The sequence below is a fragment of the Daphnia pulicaria genome, chromosome 7, assembly GCF_021234035.1.
Source record: "Daphnia pulicaria isolate SC F1-1A chromosome 7, SC_F0-13Bv2, whole genome shotgun sequence".
Classification (NCBI taxonomy): Eukaryota; Metazoa; Arthropoda; class Branchiopoda; order Diplostraca; family Daphniidae; genus Daphnia; species Daphnia pulicaria.
Genome location: NC_060919.1, coordinates 17,037,463 through 17,064,415, shown reverse-complemented (window position 1 = coordinate 17,064,415; position 26,953 = coordinate 17,037,463). Strand labels below are relative to the sequence as shown.

Sequence of the window (26,953 nt, the reverse complement as noted above, 5' to 3'; positions counted from 1 at the left end):
TTAGTTCATTTTGGCACTTCTTTCTTTGTGGCAATATTAACATTTTTGGCGTTTCCGGAACCAGCACGTGTTGCGATGGTCTTGGAACTTGCAGGTTTACTAAAGGCCTAAAGGGACCCAATTGTTTAAGAAATGAGAAAAAAAAAAACACCCTAGTAGAGTAGGGAAAAATAGCAGCGGGAAACTGTGTGTGTCTGGAACACTATCAAAATAAAAAAAGAGCGGGTGAACGAAGGAAGGAGAATCTATTTTTACCTCGCGAAGAAGTAGAAGAGGCGCTGCGAGATTCTCTAGCCAGCAGACATTGGCGAGTCGGCTAGCGGACGAAACACATCCGCTAAGCCCCTAAGAAAAAGAGAAAAAAACGTGTTGTTTCAATTGCTTATTTCCTATTTAATTAAACTTTCTCATTGTGTGTACGTTGATTCGATCAGCCCGGTGTCCACTTGTTTGCAACTTCGATCGCCAAAAAGGAAGGAATCTTAACCATCTCAAGAAATGGATCAGGACGATTACATGGCCATCGGAACTGGAGTCGACACAACCCTGAGTGGGTTGGAAGAACGACGGCCGCTGACCTTGCTACAATTGCCGGGCGAAGGAGGCGATGCATCCACCCGATCTTCCATGTCTGATCTGGGGTCACCGATCTATGAACGTCGATACCGGCATGACATTGTAAGTCGAAATTTCCCTAACTCTATTCTATTTTCTCCCGTCTGTTTGACGAGACACGACGTGTGACCTTGGACGAGTGCACACGATCGTCGACTGGTCGTGAAGACTATTTTTAAGTTGGAATCACGAGGGGGTATTCGCGCGTTGCACCACCGCTCTTGTGATTCCCATTTCCCAAATACCTATTCATTCGTTCCGCATTAAGAGTTAACAATCCATCGCCGCATGACTCCCCCCCCGTCGAATTAAGAACTTGATCCATCAAGCATATGTCACTTTCTTTTTTAATTTTCCCCTTTTATACTTATGAGTCGATTCTTCCAGCTACAGATGCTTGTGTTGGGTCTTAAAAATAGCCCCTCATTTTCGTGCATCAGAACATCTTGGCCTCGTGCTCTGAACATTTTTTCTTCTTTTCGATATTTTTCGTTTTTCTTACGCGACGTTCCAGGACCAACCCATTTCGTGTAATCGTCGGCCTTGTTGGGTTCTAAGCATTTGCTGATTTCGCAGAGACTAGCGCGGCGCCAATACTTTCAATTGGGGGGACCTTGAAGAGGGGGTTGTCTAGCCAGAGATATTAGTACTAACAAGTTATCTAATATGTCAGCTGATTGATGCTCTAGTGAAACTGGAGTTTGGCCACACTAATCCACTGAAAGGCCATGTTATCCTAATAAATAAACAGAGCCGATTGTTTGATCAAGTACACGACTCGATCACGTTTTAATCACTCAACTCCCAGCTGTCTGTCCTTCTAGGAACTCTTGGACGACGATGGCAAAACGTCTGTCATTCTTGCAAAATTTGCGACTGGCTAGCGTTTTACTACTCTCTATTAAGAGCTACTCTTAGAGGACGTTGGCAACTGGGATCCTATTTACAACATTCGTATCGAGTGCAATTAAGAATAGTAGAAAGGCGAGAATCCAATACGAACTTTAACCAAAGGAAATCTTAATCGCCGAATTTTATTAGTGGACCAGATAAAAACCGTGGCAGGAAAAATTTGATTGAAAGCTCTCGTCGTCCTTGACTTGTTTGTTTTGAATTTTCAAATCTTTTTTTTTAATTTTATTTTCATCCGTCGTCTCGAAAATGACATAAGCTTGGGGTTCAATTTTTCCGTTGTCGTCGTTCGTCTAAGATTGGTTATCTTGTGGTTGAGCGATGTCAATCACCCGTCACCACATATCAACGGTTTTCTCCTTTTTGAACTTGATTAATAAGGGGCGATAATGAAGTCTGGAAAGGACAAATTTATTTATTTAGAATTTTTTTATTGTTATTGTTTTTCCATAAAAAGTTCAGAATAATATTTTGAAATTGAGCAGGAAAGGCGAGGAGTAGAAATCGAACGCGTGACCTACAAAAAGAGCAATGCATCCGACCCGAGTGGATACAGCTTTTTTAAATGGGCACATTTACCACCGTGCACGCTCTCTGAGGTTGTGTTTGAATGCCCTTTGAAACGAACTATTCGATCTCCGAGCGTTATTTTTTTTTTCACGAGATAAAGAATAGTGAGCTATTCGATTAGTGTAACTCTACACAGTCCGAGCGAAGCTGCGTTCATAACGGTTTCATTTCATATTTTGACCGCTCAGCATTTCACAGCAGATTTATCCCTGGCCGTTGTATAACGCGTCCTATTCCTTCAAGCGTTGTTTTAGCGGAGGCGTGTTAACAGCAGCTAAAGCTAAGATTTAGAATTTTATTGCGGTGATTCTCCAATTTTCCAAAGCGGAATTGTTCAAACTATTTCGTTTGAAAGGACAAAAAGACAAACAAGAAGAAGACATAACGTCGTAGTTAGGGTACAAAAAACTAGCTGCTGTACTCTGCCTGACCCCTAAACTTATATAGAGCTTTATCGATCAGGGGTGTTCTGTGTTTCTGCGCGAAGCTCGACACTCCCGCGTTCTATTGATTCGGTTTTAGACGCCGTCTGCTGCCCAACTTTACTCGCGCGTTTCTTCACGTGGGGGCATTACATTCGTTTGGCTACTTTTGTTTTTAGTCGCCTAGTGATTATTCCGCTCTAATATGGGCCTAGGAGATAAGGTAAGCTGGAACGATCATCTCTTACGAGATCACACGTGTCATTTTAACTGTTTGCTACATTCCTTTTCGGCTCGTATGGTTGACGACGCTATGTACGTGTTCTAATTATTTACGACGTGGCGTTCAGTCCCGGTATTCAGCATAACTGATTTCCGTGCCGTTAGATGTCTTCCGAGTCGAAACGTGAAACGTGAAAACTTTCCCGAAGAACCACCGAAATACGAAATTCGAAAACGGGCACACACAAAAACAACAAACTTTCCTTTTACGGGTTTCCTCTTCATCGGAAAGGCGTTCTGCGTCCGTCTGTGAACACGAGTTTTATTTGAGGAGGAGTCGGTTTGAATGCTAGATTCAAAGAACGAGAGAAAGGGTGCCCTGAAGGCTCCTTGAGCACTGTTAATTAAAACTTTTGCTGTTCGTTTCTACCTTACCTTTACCTTGAGCGTTTTTTCTCTCTCCACATTCGACAGAAATGGGTTTGACATGGTCTACAGCTTTTTCGACTTGTCGTGACTGGTTTTCTTGAAGGGATTTAAGCAGTTCTCTGTTGCTAGTCCCGGAGTCCGATAGTGTTTGTTTTCGCGCTCATTTTGTTTTACTTGAATCCCTATACCTTTGGACTAATAAGCTCTTGACTTGGCGTCGCGAACTAATCCTTTGCTGTAAGGAATATTATCCAACGTTTCGCTTTTCAATGCAGGTAAACTTATTATTAACGATGTCCTTTTTTTCCGCCCATAATTTAAAATGTTAATTCCGGCTGGCGTTTGTTGGCATGGTTATAGAAAGTAGCAAGTATACTGTTGGATTCGCCGAGGCGAAAGCTGAGCGCGCATCAATTCGTGACTATTTCACGAATGTAATTCCATCCGACTATCCGGTCGCGCCACACATCACACAGTTTTTTAATCCAGAACAATCCTTGATGCGGAGAGAGGATGTTGGCCGTAACGAAGACACTTCTCATTTTCTTTTCAATCATTCTAGTGGGACTCAAAACGGAAGCTTTGAATTTCGGAATTTTTGGCGAACCGCTATAAAAATCGGCATCCTTATTGCGTCTCATAAATGGCATCTACTGAATTTGTGGCGTCGCCAGGAGTCACGAGGCAAAGGCGGGGGCTCGTCTCGGCGTCGGCCAATCCTGTACTTTGACGTCACGACGCGCCCATTTTCTTCTGACGCAACCAGAACAGTTTATTAGTCTATGTTGTAGCAATATGATAAACTTAATCCACGCCACCGATTTTCAATTTTTCAACTTGAGAAATCTATTTCGTGTCCTATGCTTATTGCGTGATCCGTACGTCTTTCCAGGAAAGCATTCCGAAAGCTAACAGGTTCTCAATCACGCTCTACCATCCTGATCACGACTGATTTTTTTTTTTTTTTTTTTAAATTTATTCCCGAAGAAACTGCATCTCGGCTTAGAATGTTAAATAGTTTGGGTATATAATGTGTAACCATTATCAGTAGACCCGCATACCGGGCGCTTATTCTGTTGAAAATGTGGTGGCTGATAACTAGGAATCCCCTTTTTCTCATTAGAAGCTTACGAGTGACCAAACATTCTTTGTGATTGGTTACTTTTACAAGCGCTAACATTTTTTTGCTGACTGAATGATGGCGATAAGTAACATGCTGAGGCTGAGTCAAGAGAATGACGAAATCGGAGGATTCCAGTTGCAATATAGTAAACTGGATAAGTAGGATCAATGGAATCACCCCCTACGTGCAGTAGTCCACGAGAGCTCTATCACGTCGACGCCGACGTCCTGTTCTCTGCGCAATGTTGTGCTCCGTTATAAAAGGCGATCGGTAGTCCCGAATCCGAAGTCAGTATTGGCGTGACAGTCGATCTATTCGATAAGATTCCACGGCTCGCGGACGCCCTTTCTATCCAAACAGGACTTCCTCTATTGGCTTCATCCGTTAGCATTTAGAAAATAGCTAGCAAGCCAATGGCTACCACTTTACAGGTAATTGAGAGCCTTGCCATTATTAAGATTCATTCGATGACAATATGTCAGTATTTTATTCGGAGGATCATCGTCAACAAGTGCATCAAAGTAACTGCGTTGTTTCAAACAAAAAAGCCCTAGAAGGTTCACAAGTTGTGGAAGAACGAATTGGTCTACGTGAAGTCCTGGCGGATCGATACTACATCGACGTGACGTCTTTAGCTCACGCTGAAGGTCGTCCACGAGACCAAGACAAACTCTCGTCCGCTCTTTTCCTTGATCCCGCAACTATACTGTTTTTTTCCGTGCCGTCGACTTCCACTTCGTCTTTTTCATCTCCTCTTTAAGAAAAGGAAGTGTGCCCATGTTGTTATCAAGGTTGTTACATCTGTCTCCTGAAGATTCATCCTTGAATCCCTCTGCCGATTACCTGTTGACGGGATGGGCTCTTTTAGTGGGGAAATGATTGCCTACTTAAGAATGTGCCTTGACAATCTTTAACAATGCCGTTATTGTCTTCTTTCCCTTATAGGGTTTGAACGGAAGATTGGCGTTTGCCATCGCGGCTGCGGCCTTGGGCTCGGCCTTCCAACATGGTTATAATATCGGTGTAGTCAACGCACCTGGAGAGGTAATTCATAATTTTTTTTTTTTAAATTTCCATTCGTTTCGAAAATGTTTAATTCAAATGCAATTTTCTTTTTTCGTCATAGCTTATCCGAACGTGGATCAATGACTCGCACTACAATCGAACAGGCGAGGCGTTGTCATCACCAGCCGTTACTCTCATTTGGTCATGGGCCGTGTCAGTTTTCTGCATCGGCGGTATTATTGGTGGGTCTCTGACTGGCATCTTGGCTGAACGCATGGGCAGGTTTGTGGCGAAAAACGATTGATCAATTCGATATTTTTTCAATACTCAATATTTTCTTTATCCTTAGGAAAGGAGCTCTGCTTTTCAACAATGTGTTTGCCATTATCGGTGGTCTACTGGAAGGTTTCACTAAAACCGCCAACTCCTACGAAATGCTTATTGCTGGACGGTTATTCATCGGAATCAATTGCGGTCTCAACGGCGGTTTGGCTCCCATGTATCTCTCCGAGATCTCGCCCGTCCACTTGCGAGGCGCTGTGAGTCATACATGGCATTCATTTTTATTTTTATTTTTTTCTAAATTGAATAACTTTCACATCTTGAGAACTCCGGTTTACGGTATAATTATAATAATTTGTTTTCTTTCTGGTTTAGGTGGGCACTGTCTACCAATTGGTAGTGACCATTTCTATCTTGGTGTCACAAATTTTGGGTATGGAATCCCTGCTCGGCACCCCGACTCTGTGGCCCATCCTGCTCGGTTTGACCCTCGTTCCAGCCATCTATCAACTGATTGCTCTGCCATTCTGCCCGGAATCACCCAAATACACGCTGTTGAACAAGGGCAAAGAGATCGAGGCCCAAAGAGGTCAGTATTCTAATGAAGTCAATCAGCTGGACAGCCAGACAGCAATCCCGTTATTTAGAATGCTAAAGGCGCCATTTACAATCATCTAGCTTTGACCTGGCTGCGAGGTACTCTGGAAGTGCACGACGAGATGGACGAAATGCGCGCCGAATACGAAGCTATGAAACTGGTCCCCAAAACCACTTTGAATGAGATGCTGAGCAATCCGGCTCTACGCGCTCCAATGATTATTGCCGTCATGATGATGTTGGCTCAACAACTCTCCGGAATCAACGCTGTAATTTCTAGAAAAACCTACAGTCTTTTGGTTTTGGTCAGTGGCGAACTTAAACTCTGATCAATCTTTTTCACGCAGGTTATGTACTTTTCGACCGACATCTTCATTTCAGCCGGTTTGAGCGCCGAAACTTCGCAATACGCCACTCTGGGCATGGGAGGCATGAACGTGCTGATGACTGTCGTCTCTCTAGCTATCATCGAAAAGGCCGGTCGCAAAACTCTCATGTTGATTGGTTTGGTTGGCATGATGTTTGACGTCATTCTTCTGACCGTCTGCTTAGCGCTAAAGGTAACTACTACTTGTGATTTCAGGCGTAAAATGCTTGATTGATGCTGGCAAAGAATTTAATTTTTCGCTCTTGCAAATTCTGTGCGTTATTAATAGGATGTGGCAGCATGGTTGGCATACTTTAGTATCGTCTTGATTATCATCTACGTGGTATTCTTCGCAACCGGCCCTGGCTCCATCCCTTGGTTCCTCGTCACGGAACTGTTCAATTCTTCGGCTCGTCCCATGGCCACCGCCATTGCCGTCACCGTCAACTGGGTTGCCAATTTCATTGTCGGTCTTGGATTCCTCCCTATTCAGGTTTTAAACGGTGAAACAATGTCCGCGACGTTATTGTCTAAAATTCTTGTTTGTTTTTGTATTGCAGGAAGCATTAGGCCCTTACGTCTTCATCATTTTCGCGGCATTCTTGGCCTTCTTTAGTTGGTTCACCTGGAAGAAAGTGCCGGAAACTAAGAACAAGACGATCGAAGAAATCAGCGCCATGTTCCGTCAGCAGTCTTATTAGAAATGTAACAACAATAGCAGTTTGATATTCGGGAAGACGGAGGCGATGGAAGAACATTGAAACTCTCCTACTGCATCTGTCTTCACACCACCAAAAGCGTATTAAAAAGCCGATTTATTGCACATATATGTACAAGAAATGACACGAGCCTGTTGAACTTTGCCCGTTTAACCAGGCATTTGTACGTATATTTAGTGAATGTCGTCCATCGGATTTAATTTTTTTAAACCTTTTTTTAAACCTTTTTTTAATAACTTGAAAAGTCACAGGCATAAAAACAAAACACGCATGTGTTTCAAAACCCCCAGTGACCTAATCGTATCGTATCATATAGCTCTTAATCCTGTTTTAGCGGAGGACGATTAAAAAATTGTTATTGATAGTTACGAATTCAATTGATTTTTCATTTTCTTCTTCTTTTCTAGATTTCTACTGTATAATTTATATTAATAGTTGTCTTCGACTCTCCTGTATTTTCACGCGGAATCCACAATTTCCTTCGTTTTATGTGTTCATCGAAATCAAGGAAATAGAATATTAATATCAATAAATGCTAACAGTTGGGTTCTCGGTTCAACGACTATTCGATCGCGGCACTTACTTTTATTTCATTTTATTTTTGTGAATTTACCATTTCCATCATATTTTTGTATACATAAGGTAGCTAGTCGTAAAACGTAGTCAATTTAATCACGTCATATCGAAATTGGACGTATGTACGATTTATCGTCATTTACCGACAACAACCCCCACAAACATCAAATCGGTGAAAACGACTTCTTGATGTTTACTACACACGTTTCTCGTCCCATTGTACTCGTTCATTTTTGTAGTGTATAATTGTATACCCTGTAGAGATCGAATGATTGATGCTGATCAAGTGTTCACTGTTGTGTACGGAAACTTGTACGGAGAATGGGTGATATACATTATATACAGAAATTGTGACATACTTTCCATGCACAGGCGAACTTTCTTTTTCCTAAAATACTTTCGAATGTCTGATTTTTATTAAAGTGCCAAAATTGTCGAAAACTCCAGGAGATATATACCGTGTAAAAATCCATCTTGTCCTGATGGAGAGACTGACATTCTTATTTGAGCCCATAGATCCGAGCTATTATTAGGTATTCTTGTAGTTGGTAGCCAAATTAACTTTTGTCTCGACACAGATCGAGGTAGCCTCGTTTAATTTTAGCTCGACAAAAATGCCGAGGATAAATGGTAATTTGATTATAGCAAATGGTGATACGCTCCTCCTAACCACACGTTCAATTAATTTTCCTTCCGCTGTTTAATACTCGTATTTTCTAGTTGATATAAATTACATCCAGGTCAGTGTTCTAAACAACTGCTTTTGAAACAATACGTAAGGAATTTTGGGCTTTTGTCCTTTTGAACAATATTAGATAACATTTTTCGTTCTGTTGTAAACCGCTACTACTAGATGTCACTGACACGAGAGGAGAGTCGATTCTGACTAGATTTTGTTCTGCTGTTAAAGCTCCAACATGGCGGTGAATCAGCGGTAGAAGTGTCGATGTAAACTACTTTAAGTGAAGGAAATTTCGCGCAACAGGCCCTAAATTACCCCTTATTAAAATAATTTTAACACTTTATTTCGGATGAATGCGCGGACCAAATCCCGTCCCAATGTTGAAACAGTTGCAAATGGGACTTCGCGCCTTTCTCGTGTTGGCTTCCAAGATATGGACTTTCATTTGTTTTGTTTTTCGCAAAAATACTAGAGCGGTAATATTAGCATTTATTGATGCATTAGATCCTTGTTTCATGACATTTCCTATTTCATAGGTTATACAGCATCAGACTGTCAAGTATGAGGTATCACCGCTGTCACCTCTATCAAAGCATAGACTAAGTATTGCCCATCAAGAAAGAACCTGTTACTAAATGCTAACTCTTTTGAAAAATATTTTAGGTATGGTAAGGAGGAAAATCCTTGTACTGGACTTGGATGAAACTCTGATTCACTCCCACCATGATGGTGTTGTTAGGCAAACAGTGAAACCTGGCACGCCACCTGATTTTGTGTTGAAAGTCACAATTGACAGGCATCCTGTTCGTTTTTTTGTCCACAAGCGTCCTCATGTTGACTTTTTCCTAGATGTGGTAATATGCTTTGCTAAGGCTTCTTAAAACTGAGACCTGTGAAGCATGTATATATTTAAGACATTTGTTAGACACAATGCTTAATGTTACTTTAATTTCAGGTTTCACAATGGTACACACTAGTGATTTTTACTGCTAGCATGGAAATTTACGGTGCAGCCGTAGCAGATAAGTTGGACAACCAGAGAGGTATGCTGCAGCGGCGTTATTATCGACAGCACTGCACCATGGACTACGGCAGTTATACCAAGAACCTAGAAATGATCTCGATGGACTTGTCGTCCATATTTATATTGGATAATTCACCTTCGGCCTATCGGTCATATCCCGACAATGCCATACCCATCAAATCCTGGTTCTCCGATCCAATGGACACTGCCCTGCTCAACCTGCTACCGGTACTAGACGCTTTGCGATTCACGCAGGACGTTCGAAGTGTTCTCGGCAGGAACTTGCACTCGCATCGACTCTGGTAGTTTTGCTGACTTGTGATTTTCATCCGGCACATACCAGCTCCCTCACTTCTGCCCACCTCCCTTATCACCTCTGCAGCCAAGTCTCATTCCCTTGCGTTTATTCACTTTTGATCAGTTTCCAGTCGATCAACAACTCTTAACTGCACACTACTGAGGAGCCCTTATTTGACCGATAGGTATCACTACAAACGGTCCTCAGATGGCCTCAGTTTTCTCGTTGCGTAATCGACCGGCCTTGTCTTTAACAGACACAACAATTGATATGACGCGTGTGCGATTGGATGGATTTGATGTGGAGTGTAGTGTGCTGAGAGACTAACGACAATTTTTTTTCTTCTTCTTACAAAACGTGTTGTTCATGATTGGTTGACCCTTCTATTCTCTTCTTACACTTTCCTCTTCCAGTTGACAGATTTATTGTTGAAAGCAATATGGCTAACCAGGTGGAATCAACAATCTTTAATTGTGTACAGTGAATACTCTTCCTCTGTCTCTTTCTTTTGATTATCTTATCCATTTCGGAAGTGTGTGAATACATCATCCCTTTCTCCCCATTGTATCGCTCACCCTACCAAACAAAAGAAAACGAAAAAAAACAAGACTTCTTTTCCCATTTTTTATCTTAATGCCCCGAACCCGACGAAATAAGTAAAAGTCAATACATGGACTAGTTGATATACAGCTTGAAATTTTAACTCGATCACCGATGCTCATCTTTTGAAGGGCATCAACTAAAGTATTTAAATTTCACATTTCTTTCCAACACAAAAGCAACAGGCATAATATTAATAGTGTGGTTTAAATTGGCAATTTAATCTGTATCTTCTTCCCCAGATGCGCCAGAAGCTCCCATTTCAACTATTTCGGCACTATTGGATTCACTGCTCTCGCTCGGACCACGAGCTGGTAATACCGAGCTCAGACCAGCATTCACCATCGACGCAGAATTTGTTTGCATGTCCTCTACGGAGATGATCTCTGGGGATGAAGACAGAGAAATGCCATCGCTTTGATTGTTCTTGTTAGATTGTTCAGCACGTAGATCTTGTTTTGCTCCACCAGTTGAGCTTAACTGCCAAGGGGGAATAGAGGGAGGCCCAGTCACGATTGCTGGAGGAGCAGGAAACTGTCGCCTGATGAATTTCAAATACCAATAATTATACATATTCCTATCTAATCAAAATTATAAATTTTGAAACTTTACCTTCCTAACAAAATGGCTTTCAATGATGTCACTTCAGCTTTTAACTCTTTCAATTCGGATTGTTCGTGCTGTTTTGAACGAAGCGTAGCAACTGTGTCTGTTAGATTCTGTACAGCAGCAGAAACGTCGCCGACTAAACAAGTTAGGTTCTTGTTCATTTCTTCAACAGTGTCTGCCAAAGACTTCTTCTTTTTATGGCCAAATAAAAAAGGCTCTATGAATCGCCTAAAAGCGAAAGAAAAAACCTTAATGTTTCCAAACTAAGAAATTAGATAAAATAGTTGTTTCTTACCTGTACAAATAATGAAGGCTATATGCAGCTCCTGCTATAAGGACTGATGCATTTAGTATATCCCTGATTATACTCCATTTTGATGTTGCAACTGGTGCCAATGATTGACTATATTCATGTAGTTGGGCTACTTTAACTGAAGAGTAATGCCCTACACCTCCCTCCTTCAATTTAAAAAAAATCGTAGAATCCATCCTTTTAATATATATGTGCCTGGATAAAAATGACATACTGATTTGGTTTCTTTCATTCCAGAGGCCTCAAATGCTGCAGAAATTTCAGCATGATTTAATCCTTTTCTTTGCAAAAACAATTCTTTTTCTGACCTGGGACGAGTTGCAACACGGGGGTTTTGCAAAAACTTTACAGCAGTGGAAATCTGTAAATCATACACACAGAATCAAAGTAGTTTACACATTAAAGAAAATACATGTTCTAATCATTTACACTGCATTGTACAACTAATGTGATAAAGCATTTTTAATAAACTAGAAATGCATTCAATGTTTACAAATTACAGTTACCACTTACCAGGTCTTCGCGTAAAGGCTGTGTATTTTCTTTGAGGGAATCTCCGTTGATTTCTTCACCTGCTTCACTCATGGTGGAAAAAGTTTGTTAATCGAAGTTTCAATTCACAAACGCTGAATAATCAGCCAAACAGGCATGTATTATCACGCAACCTTGGAAATTTCAGGTGGTTCGGTTTGTTGTGTTATCACACTCAGGAAAAACAAGTGAAGGACGGAAATTCATGCGGATGCTGTTGAGCTAATGCTGAAAATTATTCGTCTGCCACTCATGTTGAACAGTTGAAGACTTGAACTCTTGAAGCGAAGATTTCACGGACTCGCGTAGACGACGTAGTCATTATTTATGAATTAATGGTAATTAGTAAGTAGTTAAAAGTGGTTTTTTAGAGAGTGATTTTGCTATTATTTAAATCTCGACTAGTCGGCTTTCATTTAAAAAGCAAGAGAAGGATACTATAAAAGTTGTCTTTCAGTTCAGCCATCCACTTTATTGAAAATTGACTACTGAATAGAATTAGTAGCAATTTGCGTATAAAATAATTCATCTTTCCAGATATGGTAATGTACCGTGAGCAATGAAGGAGGAATAATAGTTGTGTGGTGTGATCATGGCATTAAATACGTGGTATATATTGAGTTAAGTTTACAGTAAAGAGTTTACTGACTAGTTGGACCACTTCAGTCCGCTGTGACAGTCACACACCACGGGTGCCTAGGTACCCGACAATTCCCTTTTTTTATATGTGTCGCGAACGAATTGTTACTTGTACGTTTCTTTTTTGAGTTTTTCTAACGCTAGATGACTTTATCATAAGCCTTTGGTCATTTTCAGCTGTCAAATCAAATTAGTCAGCTAAGCTATTTTGCACATCTCTGTGAAAATAATTCCACCAACAAAGCTCACTTTTTAATTTTCAATAATTGCTTTTTATTTTTTTTTCAACTAAATCTATTTCACGGAGATGACGAATATTTGGTTTATCTTCCGTCTGACGTTAGTGGTTAGTCGTCCGTGGATGCTAAGGGCTATCACTAGGTGGCCAAATATTTCAGTGTGTTTAGGGATTGAACTATTCAGCTCTAGTGTGTAGAGGGATGAATAGGGCGTTATTTAAGCTTTGAGACGGCATTCTAAATTTCTAATTCCTATCTCTTTAACATCATGGCGATGTTCGAGAATAGTGATTCTCGTTATGGCTGAGTGCTTTTTTCTGAAATTTTTCGTCGAAAAAGGTACTTCCTGCGTTAATTTAAAGTTATTAACTGTAAATATTGTGTGTGGTGAATTTACGGGTTTCATGTCCTTAAATTTATCCTTGGTCATATTGCTGTACATTTTCTATAATGTCTTGCTGCGTGTTGCACGTTTCGTCTCATTTAGAATGTCGTTTCGTCTCCATGTCTTAATTCCCATGACTGTTACTGAATTGAAATTCCTTGATTTGTAGTAATTGAGTTTATATTGTCTATGAGCAGCCTTATGGAGTCGGAGCTTTTTCATGTGATGCGTGCACGTTATCGCTGCTTGTCATGAAGATGCGTCCTAGAGAAGGTTCTACCACATTGAATGGCAAATGAGATGAAAAGAGGAAATCTGGAAAGGGAAATAGTTATTCTTAAGCTGAATCAAGTAGCATCTTGTTCTTGATGTCGGAAGATAAGTGATATCATTTCTTGCCTCCATGACAGCAGTTGTTAAAAGTTGCTGGTTTGAATCATCAGTGGGCAAGAACTTTGCCCAAATTGTAGTCTACATATGGGTGCAACACATGTTCTTTGTTTAAAATATGAGTTTTACATTACATTTTTGTTGAAGAAAATATCCGGCACCTACTTGTTTTCCAGTACGACACTTTATGTGAAAATCAACTAATAGAGGGACGTAGACTTTTGACGTCTCTTTTGACGAGATTCTTTTTCAAGTCTGAAAATGTTCTCGGCTAATTAATGTCCCTTTGTTTTGTAGGATTCCTTTGTCAGTTTGGTGTTTGAGCTGTTGATGGTGTTGTCTGGTGTGAATCTTGCAGTCATTTTCCATCTGATAGCTACCCTGTAATGGAACTTGTATTAACTTGCAGTTGGACTTAAGTCTTAATGGTGGTGTTCATGTAAGTATTGTACTAATGTACCGATGCATTTTTTGTTTCAGTTTGAAAATTGTATTTTGAAATCATATTTCTCATGTTATCAATGTTAATGGTTCACAAATGTTTTTTTTTTGCATTGTGCTTATAGGTATTCTTAGACCGTTAATCGAGCTGTTTTGTTAGGTCTGTTTGGGGTGCAGTGGTTTTCCAGTTGCGAGATGCGTAGCAGTGGAGCTTAAGCAGATTTCTTGTTTAATGGGTAATGAATAACTTCAATTCAACGGAAAAAAACAACAATCATGTTTTAGTAATCGTATTAGCTTCAGAGTTTGTTCACCAGCGGTCAACATTCTAGTGTTGGCAAAATGGCAAACTTTTGTCGCCGACGTCATTTCTATTCCTGGTGCTGTCAGCTGCGGTGTTCGTGAACAGTGCCGTCAACCTCAACATTCTTCTTCACAGATATCCCCAAGGTAATAAAGATTTAATTCATTAGGGTTTCTGAATGTAATAAATTTTTACAGATTTTTTAGAGAATTCTTTGTATACCTATATTTCCATCTTGTCACTTGTAGATTCATTAATAAAATTTAAATGCTGAGGTTTTTGAAGAACATTGAAGAAATATCAGCCTATCTGCATTCTTTGGGTCTTGCCTGTGATAAACATCTGTTCTTGTCATTTAAAGTCTTTTCCCTGTATGTTTTGTTGTTGGTTCAATGGAAAGTAATAGGAATGATGTATTTAATTAACATTGCCACTTAACACTTTTTCATTTGGTAATAATGTTTCTTTTCAAGTAGGATTAATTGCTTGGTCAAATTGAGCTTTTTCAAGTCTGTCCAATTTCCACTGCAATATGTTGCAGCCAGTTGGTTGATGGTGTGGTGAACTGTTGTATGAAGACCATGCGCTGTTATGAGCTTCTGGATACAGTCCGGTGCTGGTGTGGGGAATTGTTGATGCTGTCTGTAGAGTGTGGGCTTGAAATTTGTAAGTGTTCACTGCCTTAACAATTGAGTGTAAGTATCATTCATTTTTTAATTGTAAGTTTAAGTTAGAATTTAATTATTTTACTTGTATATTTCATTATTTATTTTTCGCACATATGCTATTGGTTTGTTTCATTTATTTTCTTTGTTTGTTAGATATCCAGTCAAGTTAGATATCTGACTTTAATTGACGTATCTATTTGCTGTGCATTTCATATTTGGGTAAGAGATTTCTTTCATTATCTTTTGAAGAATTTGAGAATATGGTTAATTTTAAGCTTCATTACTGTCATGCAGGTGGTTGTGTGGCAGCCAGATTTTGAATGGGAGTTAAAGTCAAATTGAGCTGCATGTTCTGGAAGCGATCGTCATTGCTGGCGTCACCCTGAAGTGTAAAATCAATGAAGTCATCTTTAAATGGTAACTTGACTGTGATACTGGGTTGTAACAGGGGAAGCTTCATTAAGTGTAATTAAAATATTATAGTAGTTTTGAGTTTTTCTGAAAAGAGACTTGCTTGCTCAATTAGCTTTTGCTGAATTGTAATTCTTTTTTAAACTAGGACATTGTATTCACTTTTTAAAACTGGTGATATAGCTTTTTCTTGTTATTTTAAACATTTTTCTAACTTTAGATTTAATTTCAATTTATAAAGGCTTTTTTCTTTTATTACATATTTTTTCAGCTGGTTCAGGTTTAAATGTTAAATAGTGATTTTCTTTCCAACAGGTCTTGGTTACGAAGTTATTATCAATCCTCTGCATGCAGTTGTTATCGAAAATACGAGAATTAAGAAATGTAGCTGCCAGAAAAAGAAATGGTAATTTACCTGAGATGTTAACTTGGGGCGTGTTAAGTTTTTTATTGAAATGTTGTGTTCTGTCAAAAGATTAACTTCAAACTGACTCAGAAAATTAGTGATAGTACCTTGCTTTATAAGCAGACAGTTGTCTATTATACTAAGAAAGTTAAAATATAATTTATGGTTTTTCTGTCTAATAATCTAGTATAATATCCCCGTTTTTTTCTTCTAATAGGTTTTGACGTAAATCTGTAGCGGTTTTGCAGTGTGACTCCTGTTCAAGCTGTTGCTCCCTTGATTTCTTCTCATCTGCTGGAGTTTTGAAGTAGCTGACCCTGAAGTTATGATGTTGGTATTATCCTGAAATAGCTGCTGTTGGTGTTATCAAGTTACTGTGGCAGTGCAATTCGGGTTGATAAAAATATGATATGTATATAGTATGTGACTGTAGTAACCTTAAGCTATTTCGTTATTCATTGTTGCATGTTGCTATCTGATGTTTGTTTAAACAGCAATTGTGCTTCCCGATATTATCCTTACCCACAAAAATCTTAAATGATAATATGTTAAAGTTAACTTGCAATATTTCTATGTATGTTGGAAATTTATTCTTGATATATTTTTACAATTATGTCAAATATAATAAATAAAAACTAATTTTACAAAACCAAATTTAACTTAATAATTTAAATTAATTAAATTAATATTTAAAAAAATTAATTTAATAAACAATATTTAATTTAAATAAGTTAAGTTAATTAAATAACCTTTAATTTAAATTAATCAAGTTAATGTAATTAAACTTAAATTAATTAATCAAGTTAATTGAATCAATTCATACAATTTCTACATTTTTCAGCCAAAACGATTGAAATTTGATAAACAAAGCGTCCGGTACAAGACAAATGTTGTTCTGTGAAAATTTTAAAGCAATTTATACCCAAATAAAACAAGCTCCTTTTGTCTCATTTGGGTGATAAACTGCTTTTGAAACTCGCACACACAGTCAGTAAAGAGGGAGAGGAACAACTATAACGAGAGCGATTAACCATTGTAGGCATCCGGCTTAGACATCTAACAACTATCAGTCTTGAATTACTCAATTACAGCTTTCTCTTATCAGTTTTCACCAATGGATGAAGTCCACAATAAGTAGCGAAGGATCAGTTACCCAACCCTGTTGGCAGAATGAACATTTATTAGGATGACTATAATTTTAAATTAGATTTTAGCAACAGAAAGCAATACCTCAAATCAAGAGGGCCTGTTTAAGGAAGTAAAAAGGGTAGCAGCCAAATGGTTACCAAACAAAGGACCTTGTTTGTCCTTCTTCATGTTGAAATAGCAATTTCCATCTCATGTGGTGAGAAGAGGCTTCGACTTGATACAACCATGTTGCCCTTATTCCTTTACTCGTTCTGTCACATGTAAGTGTTGGAAAGCCTAGCTGGATCTATGTGTCAATTTTGGTATGTTCATTCTCTACACAAATATAGCACAAGTAAGCTGTTAAACTCTTGTATGTATACTTTATTTCAACAGGTTATGGGCCCAGTTATTTGAACGCATACTGCTATTTAAAGTAAACTACATTCGAGTATAAATCTTTGCCTGTTGTTTAACATGACGTCAAATCCAACCAAGGAAATGAGTCATGTCGCTAAATTCGACGGCACGAATTTTCAATTTTGGAAGTTTCAGATCACCCTCCTGCTAGAACAGCATGATCTGATTGAAATTGTCACTGGTGTATCCACTGCGCCTATTCCAGACATTGATGCATCAACTCAAGCCGTCAAAAACTCTGCTGCCATCAAAACCTGGAACCAACGAGACAGCACTGCAAGAAACTTCATAGTCTTTACAATGGAATCTCAACAGGCTCGTTCCATGATGACATGTAAATCAGCAAAGGAGATGTGGACACGCCTGACAGATCAATATGAACAAGTGGCTTCAGAGAACAAGCACTTCCTTCGACAGAGATTCTACCAGTACGAGTTCAACAAGGAGCATGATATTGCTGCACACATCACCATGATCGAGTCGATGGCCAATCAATTGAATGATATGGGGGTGAGTGTTGACGAAATTGACATCGTTACTAAGATTATTGTCACCCTACCCCCCAGCTACAAGCACATTGTGTCAGTATGGGACAACATGGACGACAGTAAGAAAACGTTGCAGTCTTTAAGATCACGCCTTTTTAAGGAAGAAGCTCGTAATAAAGGTTGTCAAGAAGAAGATGGTGCCAACGCTGCATTCTTTGCCAAGAAACAAGAAATGTCAAATCAACAGTCTACACAACCTGCTGCTGCCCACATCCCATCACAGCCACCAGCTCAACATTCATCCGGTCGTGGACGAGGATTCAGGAAAAGAAGATGCAACTACTGTGGTGGGTCGAACCACTGGGAAAGCACATGTTGGACAAAGAAAGATCACATGGAAAGAGGAGTCCCTAACGGATTCCAGCCACTACAAGCTCAGTTTGCACAGTTCAAGCCTCAAAGACAACCCGATTGGCCTGGAGACTACGCTTTCACAACTCTTCCAGGTGATATTCAATTTGAAGGAAATTTTAGAGACAACTGGTACGTGGACTCTGGCTGCACTATTCATATGTCGGATCAGTTCCATCTATTTTCAAACTATCAAGCGGTTAAGAATGGAAGTTGGCCAGTCAAAGGAGTTGGATGTAGTAACAATCTTCTTCAAGCCAAAGGAATGGGAGACATCACAATCCAAACCAATGTCAACGAAGAATGGCATTCAGGTATTCTAAAGAATGTGCTCTTCGTTCCTGATTTAGGCGTCAATCTTTTCTCCGTTCGATCTGCAACAAAAGCAGGCCTGCGTGTCTTGTTCAACAATGACCGGGTTACCATCTCTAAAGGGGAGAAGATTGTGGCGGTCGGCGAAAGTTTCTCTAATCATCTATATCGTCTGAATATACGAAGTGTCAAGAATCATCATTCGAAGGTTGGACAGAATTCAGATGGTCAACAAACTGCATTCCATGCACTATCCAGACCGGAAGCTCAACCTCTTCACCTGTGGCATCATCGTCTTGGACACACAAGCACAGAAACCATCCGTAAGATGGAGTCAGAGAAGTTGGTGGATGGACTTGTCATCAAACGTAGCGACACATCTGCTGGACCATTCTGTGAAGGTTGTGCCCTAGGTAAACATCATAGGCTGCCTTTTCCAACTGGAGGAAGAAAACGAGCCAACAGGATAGGAGAACTCATTCATTCCGACGTGTGTGGACCAATGTCAAGACCTTCACCTAAAGGAGCCAAGTACTTCGTTATTTTCAAGGACGATTTTAGTGGCTATGTCTTCATTTATTTTATCAAGCTAAAATCTGAGGTGGAAGCACTTTTTAGACAACTAGTCCAACGCATCTTGGTAGAAACTGGCCAGCACGTTGCCACTCTTCGCTCAGACAACGGTGGTGAATATTTCAGCAACAAATTTGAAGAATGGTTGAAGGAGAATGGAATCAAGCATGAATCAAGCGCCCCGAAGACCCCAGAACAAAACGGAGTGTCGGAGAGATCCAACCGGACAATAGTTGAACCAGCCAGGAGCATGCTGCATGCCGCAGGGCTTCCAATTGAGCTATGGGCGGAGGCCTCCAACACAGCCGTCTACATCAAAAATCGAGTAGTGTCAAGGAGTCGAGAAGGGAAAACGCCTTACGAGTTATGGAAAGGTATCAAGCCTAATTTTTCTCATCTTCGGGTGTTTGGAGCAGATGCCTATGTTCATGTGCCGAAGGATGAACGGACAAAATTTGATCCAAAGGCAATTAAGTGTATCCATGTTGGGTATTGTGAAACCCAGAAGGCCTTTAGACTATGGGATCCAGCCACTAGAAAAGTGAGGATCAGTAGAGATGTCCTTTTTAACGAAGAAAGATTCTGTTCTATTTCAAGAGAATCCTGTTTCAGTAATCCGCCATTGGTGTACCCAGAAGAATTGGTTCCAGAGAACTCGATATTGAGTCCATCGGAGGATCCGCCTGAGACATTGCCGTCTGAAAATCAATTGCCTTTGAATCCAGATCAATCATCTGAAGCCCAAGAAGCACCGACTGTTACCATCGATCCAGCTGCAACGAATCCAAGGAAAAAGAAGCAAGTTACCATCATCACTCCCAGAGAAGAAAATCCGCTTGGAGCAAGGATCCGAAACAAACCCAGCCGGTGGATAGAAGAATCGCAAACTGAAAAATATGCGGGAATGGCGTTACTGGATGTTGAAGAACCGGAAACGGTAGAAGAAGCTCTCAACTCAGCTGAATCAGAGAAGTGGATGTTAGCCATGGATGAAGAGTATCAGTCGCTTATGAAGAACAACACTTGGACACTCTGCAGGTTACCAGTTGGAAGAAATGCAATCAGGAACAAGTGGGTGTATACAATTAAATCTGGTGCCGAAGTTAGATACAAGGCTAGGCTTGTAGCAAAGGGGTTCACGCAAAGACCTGGCATTGATTATGAAGAAACCTATTCTCCAGTGGTGAGACATGACTCTCTGCGTGCCGTACTTGCAATCACAGCTGCTGAAAATCTTGAGATGGTGCAATTGGATGTGAAAACAGCTTTTCTGAACGGGGACCTTCATGAAGAACTTTACATGTTCCAACCAACAGGATTTGAAATCGAAGGACAAGAAGACCTGGTGTGCCGACTGAACAAATCATTGTATGGTTTAAAACAAGCCTCGCGTTCCTGGAACGAGAAATTCAACAATTTTTTGGTGCAGTATGGTTTCTCACAAAGTAAGGCAGATCCGTGTGTTTACACAATCAAGACAGAAACCGAACTAACCATAATGGCCATATGGGTTGATGACGGTATTGTGTGCAGCTCTCTACAATCAAGATTGGAAGATATCGTCCGCTACCTGGAAAATGTGTTTGAGATGACTCATGGTGACGTGGAGTGCTTCGTAGGGATCCAAATAAGAAGAAATCCAGAAAGGAACCTAATTCACATCAGTCAAGAGAAATACATCGAAAAGATCCTCAAGAAATTTCAAATGGAGAACTGCTATCCCAAAACAGTACCGGCGGACCCGCATGCAAGATTGTCCAACAATGCAGAAAGAGACCCAAAGGATTCCTTCCCGTTTAGAGAAGCAGTTGGATCTTTGATGTTTGCGGCTACTTGCACAAGACCTGATATTGCCTTTGCGGTGAATCAAGTTGCGCAGTTCTCAACCAATCCAGCAAAGGCACATTGGGAGGCAGTGAAGAGAATTCTTTCGTATCTTCGAGGCACCATCACTTCTGGAATCTGCTATGGAGGAGTACAGGAGAGAAATATGCTGCTAACGTATTCGGATTCGGACTACGCTGGCGATCTCGTCACTAGGAAATCAACCACTGGCGTTTTCTGTTTCCTTAATGGCGCCCCAGTGTCTTGGTCCAGTCATCGTCAGGATTGCGTATCTCTTTCATCTACTGAAGCAGAGTATGTTGCTGCCAGTGCAGCCACGAAAACAGTCATATGGTTCCGGCAACTACTGGATGACATCGGATGGGAGCAGAAGTCACCTACTACCTTATTGTGTGATAATCAAGGTGCCATCAGCTTGGTGAAAAATTCAGGACATCAAGCGAGAACTAAGCACATAGATGTCAAGTACCACCACATCCGCAATATGGTCAAGGAAGGAGTCATTCATATCCAGTACATTCACACTTCACAACAACTAGCAGATATTTTAACTAAGCCCCTGGATGGACAGCTCTTCAGTCGACTCCGGGAAGAAAGCAACATTGTTGATATTAATCATGTGATGTAAAATTGAGTGGGTGTGTTGAAATAGCAATTTCCATCTCATGTGGTGAGAAGAGGCTTCGACTTGATACAACCATGTTGCCCTTATTCCTTTACTCGTTCTGTCACATGTAAGTGTTGGAAAGCCTAGCTGGATCTATGTGTCAATTTTGGTATGTTCATTCTCTACACAAATATAGCACAAGTAAGCTGTTAAACTCTTGTATGTATACTTTATTTCAACACTTCAAAGGAGGTTTGTCCTTCTTCAAAGGAAATGACTTCTCATAAAGTCTGTCATCTAAAATTAGAAACCTAAGAACCTGTAAATAAAAAATATTAAATTAAGTCACATTGTTTATAATTTGTGTCATCAATGTGCTTGATGTCTATGATCTAAAAGAATAATTGAACTTAAACATAAGATAGACGTCAGTGCAGAACAATACTTTAAATACATATTAGACTACAACAAAGAAAGTTTGGTGACATGACAAGTAAACTTACACACTAAACTACCAATCAGGTATCCAAGGTTCTCTAGAAGTGGAATGAGAGATTGGTCTATGCTGGGGTTGGTGATCTAGCAAGTCCAATAGAATCAGTTGATAATTATGATGAATCCTAATAAAAAATGAGAACAATATATATTTCAGCAATACTTGATTAAGCTAGTGTTGGTTGTTACCTCTGTCACTTGGATGACACATTCAGTAGGATCCCAGGATTTACATCACAATAGTTGACAGTAGGCTGCATGCACCTTTCACATTTTCTACTGGAAATTAATGAGAAATTTTAAGGCTTAAACACATAAACGGAAAAGAACACTTGCCCAACAAATTTCACACAAAATACATCCAATTTACCAACGAATTCATTGGTAATTTTTGAAGAAAATAGTTGTAACTAAACTACTGTTGACAACGATCCGCCATAAGCACATATCAACAAAGTATTCTTTCACGCCATCTATTTGACACGCCCAAAACCCACTATCTAAAGGACCGACTGATAGTAAAAAAAGCACAAAAGTAATGAAAAAGGCCACTTCTGTTTGCATACGTTGGCATGAATTTTTAAGAATTGCACAGAGAATAAAGCTCACTTGCTAGTTTTATGCAAATTTTCCGGAAGTATACCGGAAGTAGTCGATAGCGCCTCAACCATTGAGCTGCCGACCAAATAAACCAAATATTCGTGATCTACGTGAAATTTGGGGTCGATTAGATGTGATTTAAACAAAATCCAAAATTTGGCCAAAATCGAGAATTTTCCTGAACTATTCAGGAAAATTCTCAAAACCGGAAGTACGCGTACGTACAAAATAAAACATGAACTTTACCAAAAATTTGACGAGGATCACGAATATGTGGTTATTTTGTGCGTCGAATGAATATTTAATGAACTACTGACTGAAAAGTAGAAAACCGGAAGTAAAAAAAAACACATTATTGAAAATTTAACAAGTGAGCTTTGTTGCTGAAAAAGAAACTGACAGTAATAACCCAAAATTTCTTTTAAAAAGCATTGATAAAACTCTTTAGAGATGTGGAAAACTACAAAGAAAGCGTATTCAAACTGAGTGGAAAATGATCAAAAACTATGCTGTCTAGCGTCAGAAAGAAGAAACGTTCAACTGTAACATGAAAACAATGTCCGATCTAGCGCGTTGACATTCAATTGAAAGAACTGGCAAACAAATTAACAAAGGTAAAAAATAAACTTTAATGCTCACGTAATATTCTCAATGCAAAATTTCATCAAAAAGCCACCACGCAACATCACATAAGACGAAATCTCCACGGTGATATTGAACGCCACTTCAAATTTTACACTGAGGAGAAGGCACACAAGACAGATATCCGTTCATGTTTCTGCAAGTGATTCCAGACGTTTCAGCACCTGCTGGGCCACAGTGCTGGACAGTGCTGAAAGGGAAAACACCCAATTGGTAAGGTAAACCTGCCAGTTATTCAGAATGTGTTTCTATTCATTGTGGACACTACTATAGGCTACATCCTACAAGGCAACAGCAAACATTTGAGTCAATCACAAATGATGGTGAAGATGAAAAATCCTTTCCACACTACCCTATCTGACAACAACAGCATGTTCCTGGCTCATTCAATCCTCACTCTAGGGACTGGGTGTCTAACTAAATTAATAATCACAGCTGTATCACCCTTTTAGCTTTATTCCTGTCATTCGGCACTTAACCTTACCTGTGATAAATCTTTCTTTTCTTCTGTAGGTTTTGATGGCCATATTGATAATTGGAGAGCAGCATTGGAATGTGACAGCTTTTCTGGCTTCGTCTGGTCCTAAGTTACACCAAACAAAACTCTTATAAAGTTACTTAAAAAAATCAAAACAAATTTAGATTTTTAGGTAAGTTGGACTGTTTTTAATTAATAGACAACACAACATAAAGCTAATGGTTCTTCTTGCTTTCTGACTTAATGTTTTAGCTTAAATTTCAGCGGAAGCTTTCATGTGACCTAGGTGCTTGTGAGGTTGTGATAATAGTAATCAATTTATCCAATCCAATAATGCAAATTCCAAAGCTAAAAATGTTCTACTGTCATTCAATTTTTATGATAATATATCAGGTTAACTTCCCCTGCCAAATTGCGGTAAATCTTCAAGATATTATTGCCATCCCTAGATCCAATTCTTTGCTTCTATCACTTCTCTTTTGCAGATAACAGCAAAATAATGCTGCCACTCAAGAGGTTGTGGTGACCGCGGTCGCGCCACTTAGTTATAATTAAGGGCAATGTAACATTAATAGGTTTGAGGTATTGCTTGCTGTTGCTATATATTGTTTCAAATTTATATCTAAATTTTCTCGCCTTTCAGGGCAAGATTCTAACCACCGTTACGAGTCGCAAACGAAGTGTTGCGAATGTACGAAAGGAATGAAAAGCTGCTGCAAGTTATTTTCTCGTCTTAACTTTTAAGGGCTCACTAGAGACTCTGACTGGAACTTGAGTTAACATCTGGAGTATAAAAATCAGATTGAATGAGAAATTTGTTTATTGGGCCACCCATCAAATTGGCCGAAGTTCTGATTCTTCTCTATTTCTCTTTGTCCAAGTATTTTCTCTGGACATTTTCAATCAAGGTAAATACTTCTTTTTTATAGCTCATTGTTCGAGTTTTTAGCAAATGCGCCTCGCAAAGAATTTCAAACGATAATTGCAAATTATTTGAAGTATTAACGCACATAAATTGCATTGAAAAGTACATTGTGTTTATTTATTTATTATTTTATTTAGTGTTTATTTATTTATTATTTTATTAAGTATTTAGTAATAATAATTTGATTAGTTCCATTAAATAAACAATGGTTATAAAATTGTGGATTGTTACTTATTTGTTAATGTGAATTTTACTATATTAAGCTTTAATTCATCATTTTTCATTCAGTTAATAAAATCCACCCTTCTATTAATTCCAAAGCACTTTCCCAATAGTATAGCCATTGTTTTTTGGTTAAACTTATCTTTGTTACAGATTTTTCCTTCTAATATTTTTTCCCTTAGGAATTTATAAATATTTGGTATAACATCTATAATACAATACCAAGTAACAGTACTTATTTAACTTGATGCAAGAATATATTTTACCTGCATAGGCTGCAACATATTCTTTGGACATGAAAATCGCTGCTATATAAAGATAAACCTAAAATCAAAATGGAATTAATCTTTAAAAATACTAGTATGAAAAAAAAAAATTAACCTGATGCAAAAATATCTTCATGGGCTGCAACATGTCACATTGGTCAGCAACATCACTGCTATGAAAATGTAATCCTATAACATAAATGAAATTAATCTAGGTCATTAATCTATAGCATCAATAGAAATAATGTATGAAAAACCAACTTACTTGAATTTTCTTTCACACCTGCTGCAATGAAGCTCAGACTTCTCCGGGCTGTAAATAGAAATGTAAAAAAAAACTCAATTACTATCAGAAAAAAGTCATGTGGAATTTTAGGATTTAAACAATTATCAACATAATTACTTTGACTGTTCTGAAGTATTTCTGCATGTGACGAAATATGCAACATGCATCAAGAGACATTTTGGGAAAGTGTACAGCAGGCTCCATACTTTAGAAGTCAGGTGGTTTGGTGTGTAAAAATGGCCAATTAGAATTACTATTGCGAATTTTACTTAACCCATGAACAGTTCACAAACAATTACAGCCAAAATGAAAGAATCCTAATTGTTACCATCTTTTTAGATGCAAATCTTATCAGACACGCTCTCGATCGTTGAAACATGGCAAGTTAAATGATATATTGCATTTATTTATTTCATACTGCAAATTAGATTCAAGGTTGCAAAGTAAAATAGTAGCGAGCACACTCACTAGTCACTACCACCAAACTGATTTAACTGGAACAAAACACATCATCAGCTAACTTCAAAACCACCAAAATATGACAATGTTATGTCACCTTACTTCAAAATTGCTCCAGCAATAAAATTTTCTGAATTGATTCTACAGTTCGCAAGATATAGTTCCCACCACCAGAAACTGAAATTTTTTAAATGAATGTTACTATAATAATAAATTTAAAATGATTATTCAAATCATGTCGGTCAACGAAAGAAAAATTCTTAACTTAAGGAGACTCAAAATTGAAAAAAAATTTTAAGTACTTTTCTACGACATTTTACTGAATTTCGATAGAATTACCTTTCGTAGTCTTGCTGCACACAGGGATATTTCGCCAATAACCGTCGAACAGGATCGATCGTCACAAGCTGGGAATGGAATGTCATTCTAACTGTAATTCTGTCAGAAATGTTAAAATAACATCCTCCATGACACGTTTAAAAACAATAAAATCGTAGTTATCCTTTTTTCGACCTGTGAATAAACTCTAGAATTTCAGCAAATTTTCTTCAGTTTTTAACGTGACGATCATTAACTTCTCATTTGACGAGCTAAACCCTATAAAACGGGAGTACTGCAGCCGACTTCACCGTTCACAGTCTGGGAAATAAATGGCGTCTATTATGAAGACACTCGCGCGACCTGGGGGCTGGAAGACATAATATTAGCCGCCAAATCGCCGATACGAAATTTATTTAAAATTTACTTATCATACTATTTTAAGCCCACCCTTACTCGTAAGTAAAATAAAATAATGTTAAAAGTAAAGCCAAAGCGCTGAGAATGAGAATTGTCATCACAATCACACCACCGCAATTCATAGTCTAATTAGAGTAGGCAACGGTGCACTATTCGTATCAACAAGCCAGGCGGCGACAATTTTGAATAATTTTAAAAAATTACGGGGAAGCGGGCAAGGTAACATAAATATGGAATGAAAGACGTCGTAATCTCTCGTCGTCACGTCATCGTTATTTC

At 39.0% G+C, this 26,953-nt stretch overlaps 4 protein-coding genes and 2 long non-coding RNA genes across 12 annotated transcripts; 2 read left to right on the top strand and 4 right to left on the bottom strand.

Annotated features, from left to right (window-relative positions):
• Positions 1–334: 334 nt before the first annotated feature.
• On the top strand, positions 335–26,576 carry LOC124348965 (solute carrier family 2, facilitated glucose transporter member 1-like). Of its 6 annotated transcripts, XM_046799389.1 has the most exons (11): positions 335–678; positions 5,239–5,337; positions 5,420–5,580; positions 5,648–5,837; positions 5,956–6,169; positions 6,259–6,446; positions 6,525–6,737; positions 6,834–7,037; positions 7,105–7,244; positions 14,889–14,893; positions 26,566–26,576. In XM_046799389.1, coding segments are annotated over exons 1-10 (1,590 nt in total). In that variant the 5' UTR covers positions 335–498; the 3' UTR covers positions 14,890–14,893; positions 26,566–26,576. The 6 variants fall into 6 exon arrangements, with proteins under 6 accessions (XP_046655345.1, XP_046655344.1, XP_046655348.1 ...); XM_046799392.1 differs by lacking the exons at positions 335–678; positions 14,889–14,893; positions 26,566–26,576 and adding exons at positions 2,248–2,495; positions 2,560–2,742 and having other exon boundaries at positions 7,105–8,197; XM_046799388.1 differs by lacking the exons at positions 14,889–14,893; positions 26,566–26,576 and having other exon boundaries at positions 7,105–8,197.
• LOC124349060 (CTD nuclear envelope phosphatase 1-like) lies at positions 8,716–10,528 on the top strand. Its single transcript, XM_046799558.1, has 4 exons — positions 8,716–8,997; positions 9,058–9,124; positions 9,185–9,375; positions 9,477–10,528. Exons 1-4 carry the CDS (start codon positions 8,875–8,877, stop codon positions 9,849–9,851), a joined length of 756 nt encoding a protein of 251 aa, XP_046655514.1. The 5' UTR covers positions 8,716–8,874; the 3' UTR covers positions 9,852–10,528.
• Positions 10,520–12,062, bottom strand: LOC124349046 (peroxisomal membrane protein PEX14-like). The gene is made up of 5 exons (XM_046799543.1): positions 11,879–12,062; positions 11,580–11,726; positions 11,348–11,511; positions 11,056–11,280; positions 10,520–10,984 (listed from the first exon to the last, which is right to left on the bottom strand). Exons 1-5 carry the CDS (start codon positions 11,948–11,950, stop codon positions 10,663–10,665), a joined length of 930 nt encoding a protein of 309 aa, XP_046655499.1. The 5' UTR covers positions 11,951–12,062; the 3' UTR covers positions 10,520–10,662.
• Positions 16,628–17,091, bottom strand: LOC124349218. The gene is made up of 2 exons (XR_006920241.1): positions 17,010–17,091; positions 16,628–16,938 (listed from the first exon to the last, which is right to left on the bottom strand). It is a non-coding gene; the product is annotated as an uncharacterized LOC124349218 (long non-coding RNA).
• On the bottom strand, positions 21,805–23,513 carry LOC124349205. Its single transcript, XR_006920223.1, has 4 exons — positions 23,298–23,513; positions 22,248–22,337; positions 22,067–22,183; positions 21,805–21,882 (listed from the first exon to the last, which is right to left on the bottom strand). It is a non-coding gene; the product is annotated as an uncharacterized LOC124349205 (long non-coding RNA).
• On the bottom strand, positions 24,601–26,559 carry LOC124349125. Of its 2 annotated transcripts, XM_046799639.1 has the most exons (7): positions 26,276–26,559; positions 25,806–26,113; positions 25,595–25,745; positions 25,457–25,504; positions 25,307–25,380; positions 25,192–25,249; positions 24,601–25,133 (listed from the first exon to the last, which is right to left on the bottom strand). In XM_046799639.1, exons 3-7 carry the CDS (start codon positions 25,638–25,640, stop codon positions 24,988–24,990), a joined length of 372 nt encoding a protein of 123 aa, XP_046655595.1. In that variant the 5' UTR covers positions 25,641–25,745; positions 25,806–26,113; positions 26,276–26,559; the 3' UTR covers positions 24,601–24,987. The 2 variants fall into 2 exon arrangements, with proteins under 2 accessions (XP_046655595.1, XP_046655596.1); XM_046799640.1 differs by lacking the exon at positions 25,806–26,113 and having other exon boundaries at positions 25,595–25,682.
• Positions 26,577–26,953: the final 377 nt, after the last annotated feature.

What these genes read in the sequence shown, in the direction of transcription:
- LOC124348965 (XM_046799389.1), top strand. Translation starts at nt 499, where the DNA reads ATGGATCAGGACGATTACATGGCCATCGGAACTGGAGTCGACACAACC. An exon ending in AGAGATCGAGGCCCAAAGAG is followed by an intron (nt 6,170 to 6,258) that starts GTCAGTATTCTA and finishes ACAATCATCTAG; the next exon opens with CTTTGACCTGGCTGCGAGGT. An exon ending in AACTCTCCGGAATCAACGCT is followed by an intron (nt 6,447 to 6,524) that starts GTAATTTCTAGA and finishes TTTTTCACGCAG; the next exon opens with GTTATGTACTTTTCGACCGA.
- LOC124349060 (XM_046799558.1), top strand. Translation starts at nt 8,875, where the DNA reads ATGCGCGGACCAAATCCCGTCCCAATGTTGAAACAGTTGCAAATGGGA. An exon ending in TTCGCAAAAATACTAGAGCG is followed by an intron (nt 8,998 to 9,057) that starts GTAATATTAGCA and finishes CCTATTTCATAG; the next exon opens with GTTATACAGCATCAGACTGT. An exon ending in TTGACTTTTTCCTAGATGTG is followed by an intron (nt 9,376 to 9,476) that starts GTAATATGCTTT and finishes CTTTAATTTCAG; the next exon opens with GTTTCACAATGGTACACACT.
- LOC124349046 (XM_046799543.1), bottom strand. Translation starts at nt 11,950, where the DNA reads ATGAGTGAAGCAGGTGAAGAAATCAACGGAGATTCCCTCAAAGAAAAT. An exon ending in AGCCTTTACGCGAAGACCTG is followed by an intron (nt 11,727 to 11,878) that starts GTAAGTGGTAAC and finishes TATGATTTACAG; the next exon opens with ATTTCCACTGCTGTAAAGTT. An exon ending in AGCCTTCATTATTTGTACAG is followed by an intron (nt 11,281 to 11,347) that starts GTAAGAAACAAC and finishes TTTCGCTTTTAG; the next exon opens with GCGATTCATAGAGCCTTTTT.
- LOC124349125 (XM_046799639.1), bottom strand. Translation starts at nt 25,640, where the DNA reads ATGTTGCATATTTCGTCACATGCAGAAATACTTCAGAACAGTCAAA. An exon ending in AATACTTCAGAACAGTCAAA is followed by an intron (nt 25,505 to 25,594) that starts GTAATTATGTTG and finishes TTCTATTTACAG; the next exon opens with CCCGGAGAAGTCTGAGCTTC. An exon ending in TGAAGATATTTTTGCATCAG is followed by an intron (nt 25,250 to 25,306) that starts GTTAATTTTTTT and finishes TTTTGATTTTAG; the next exon opens with GTTTATCTTTATATAGCAGC.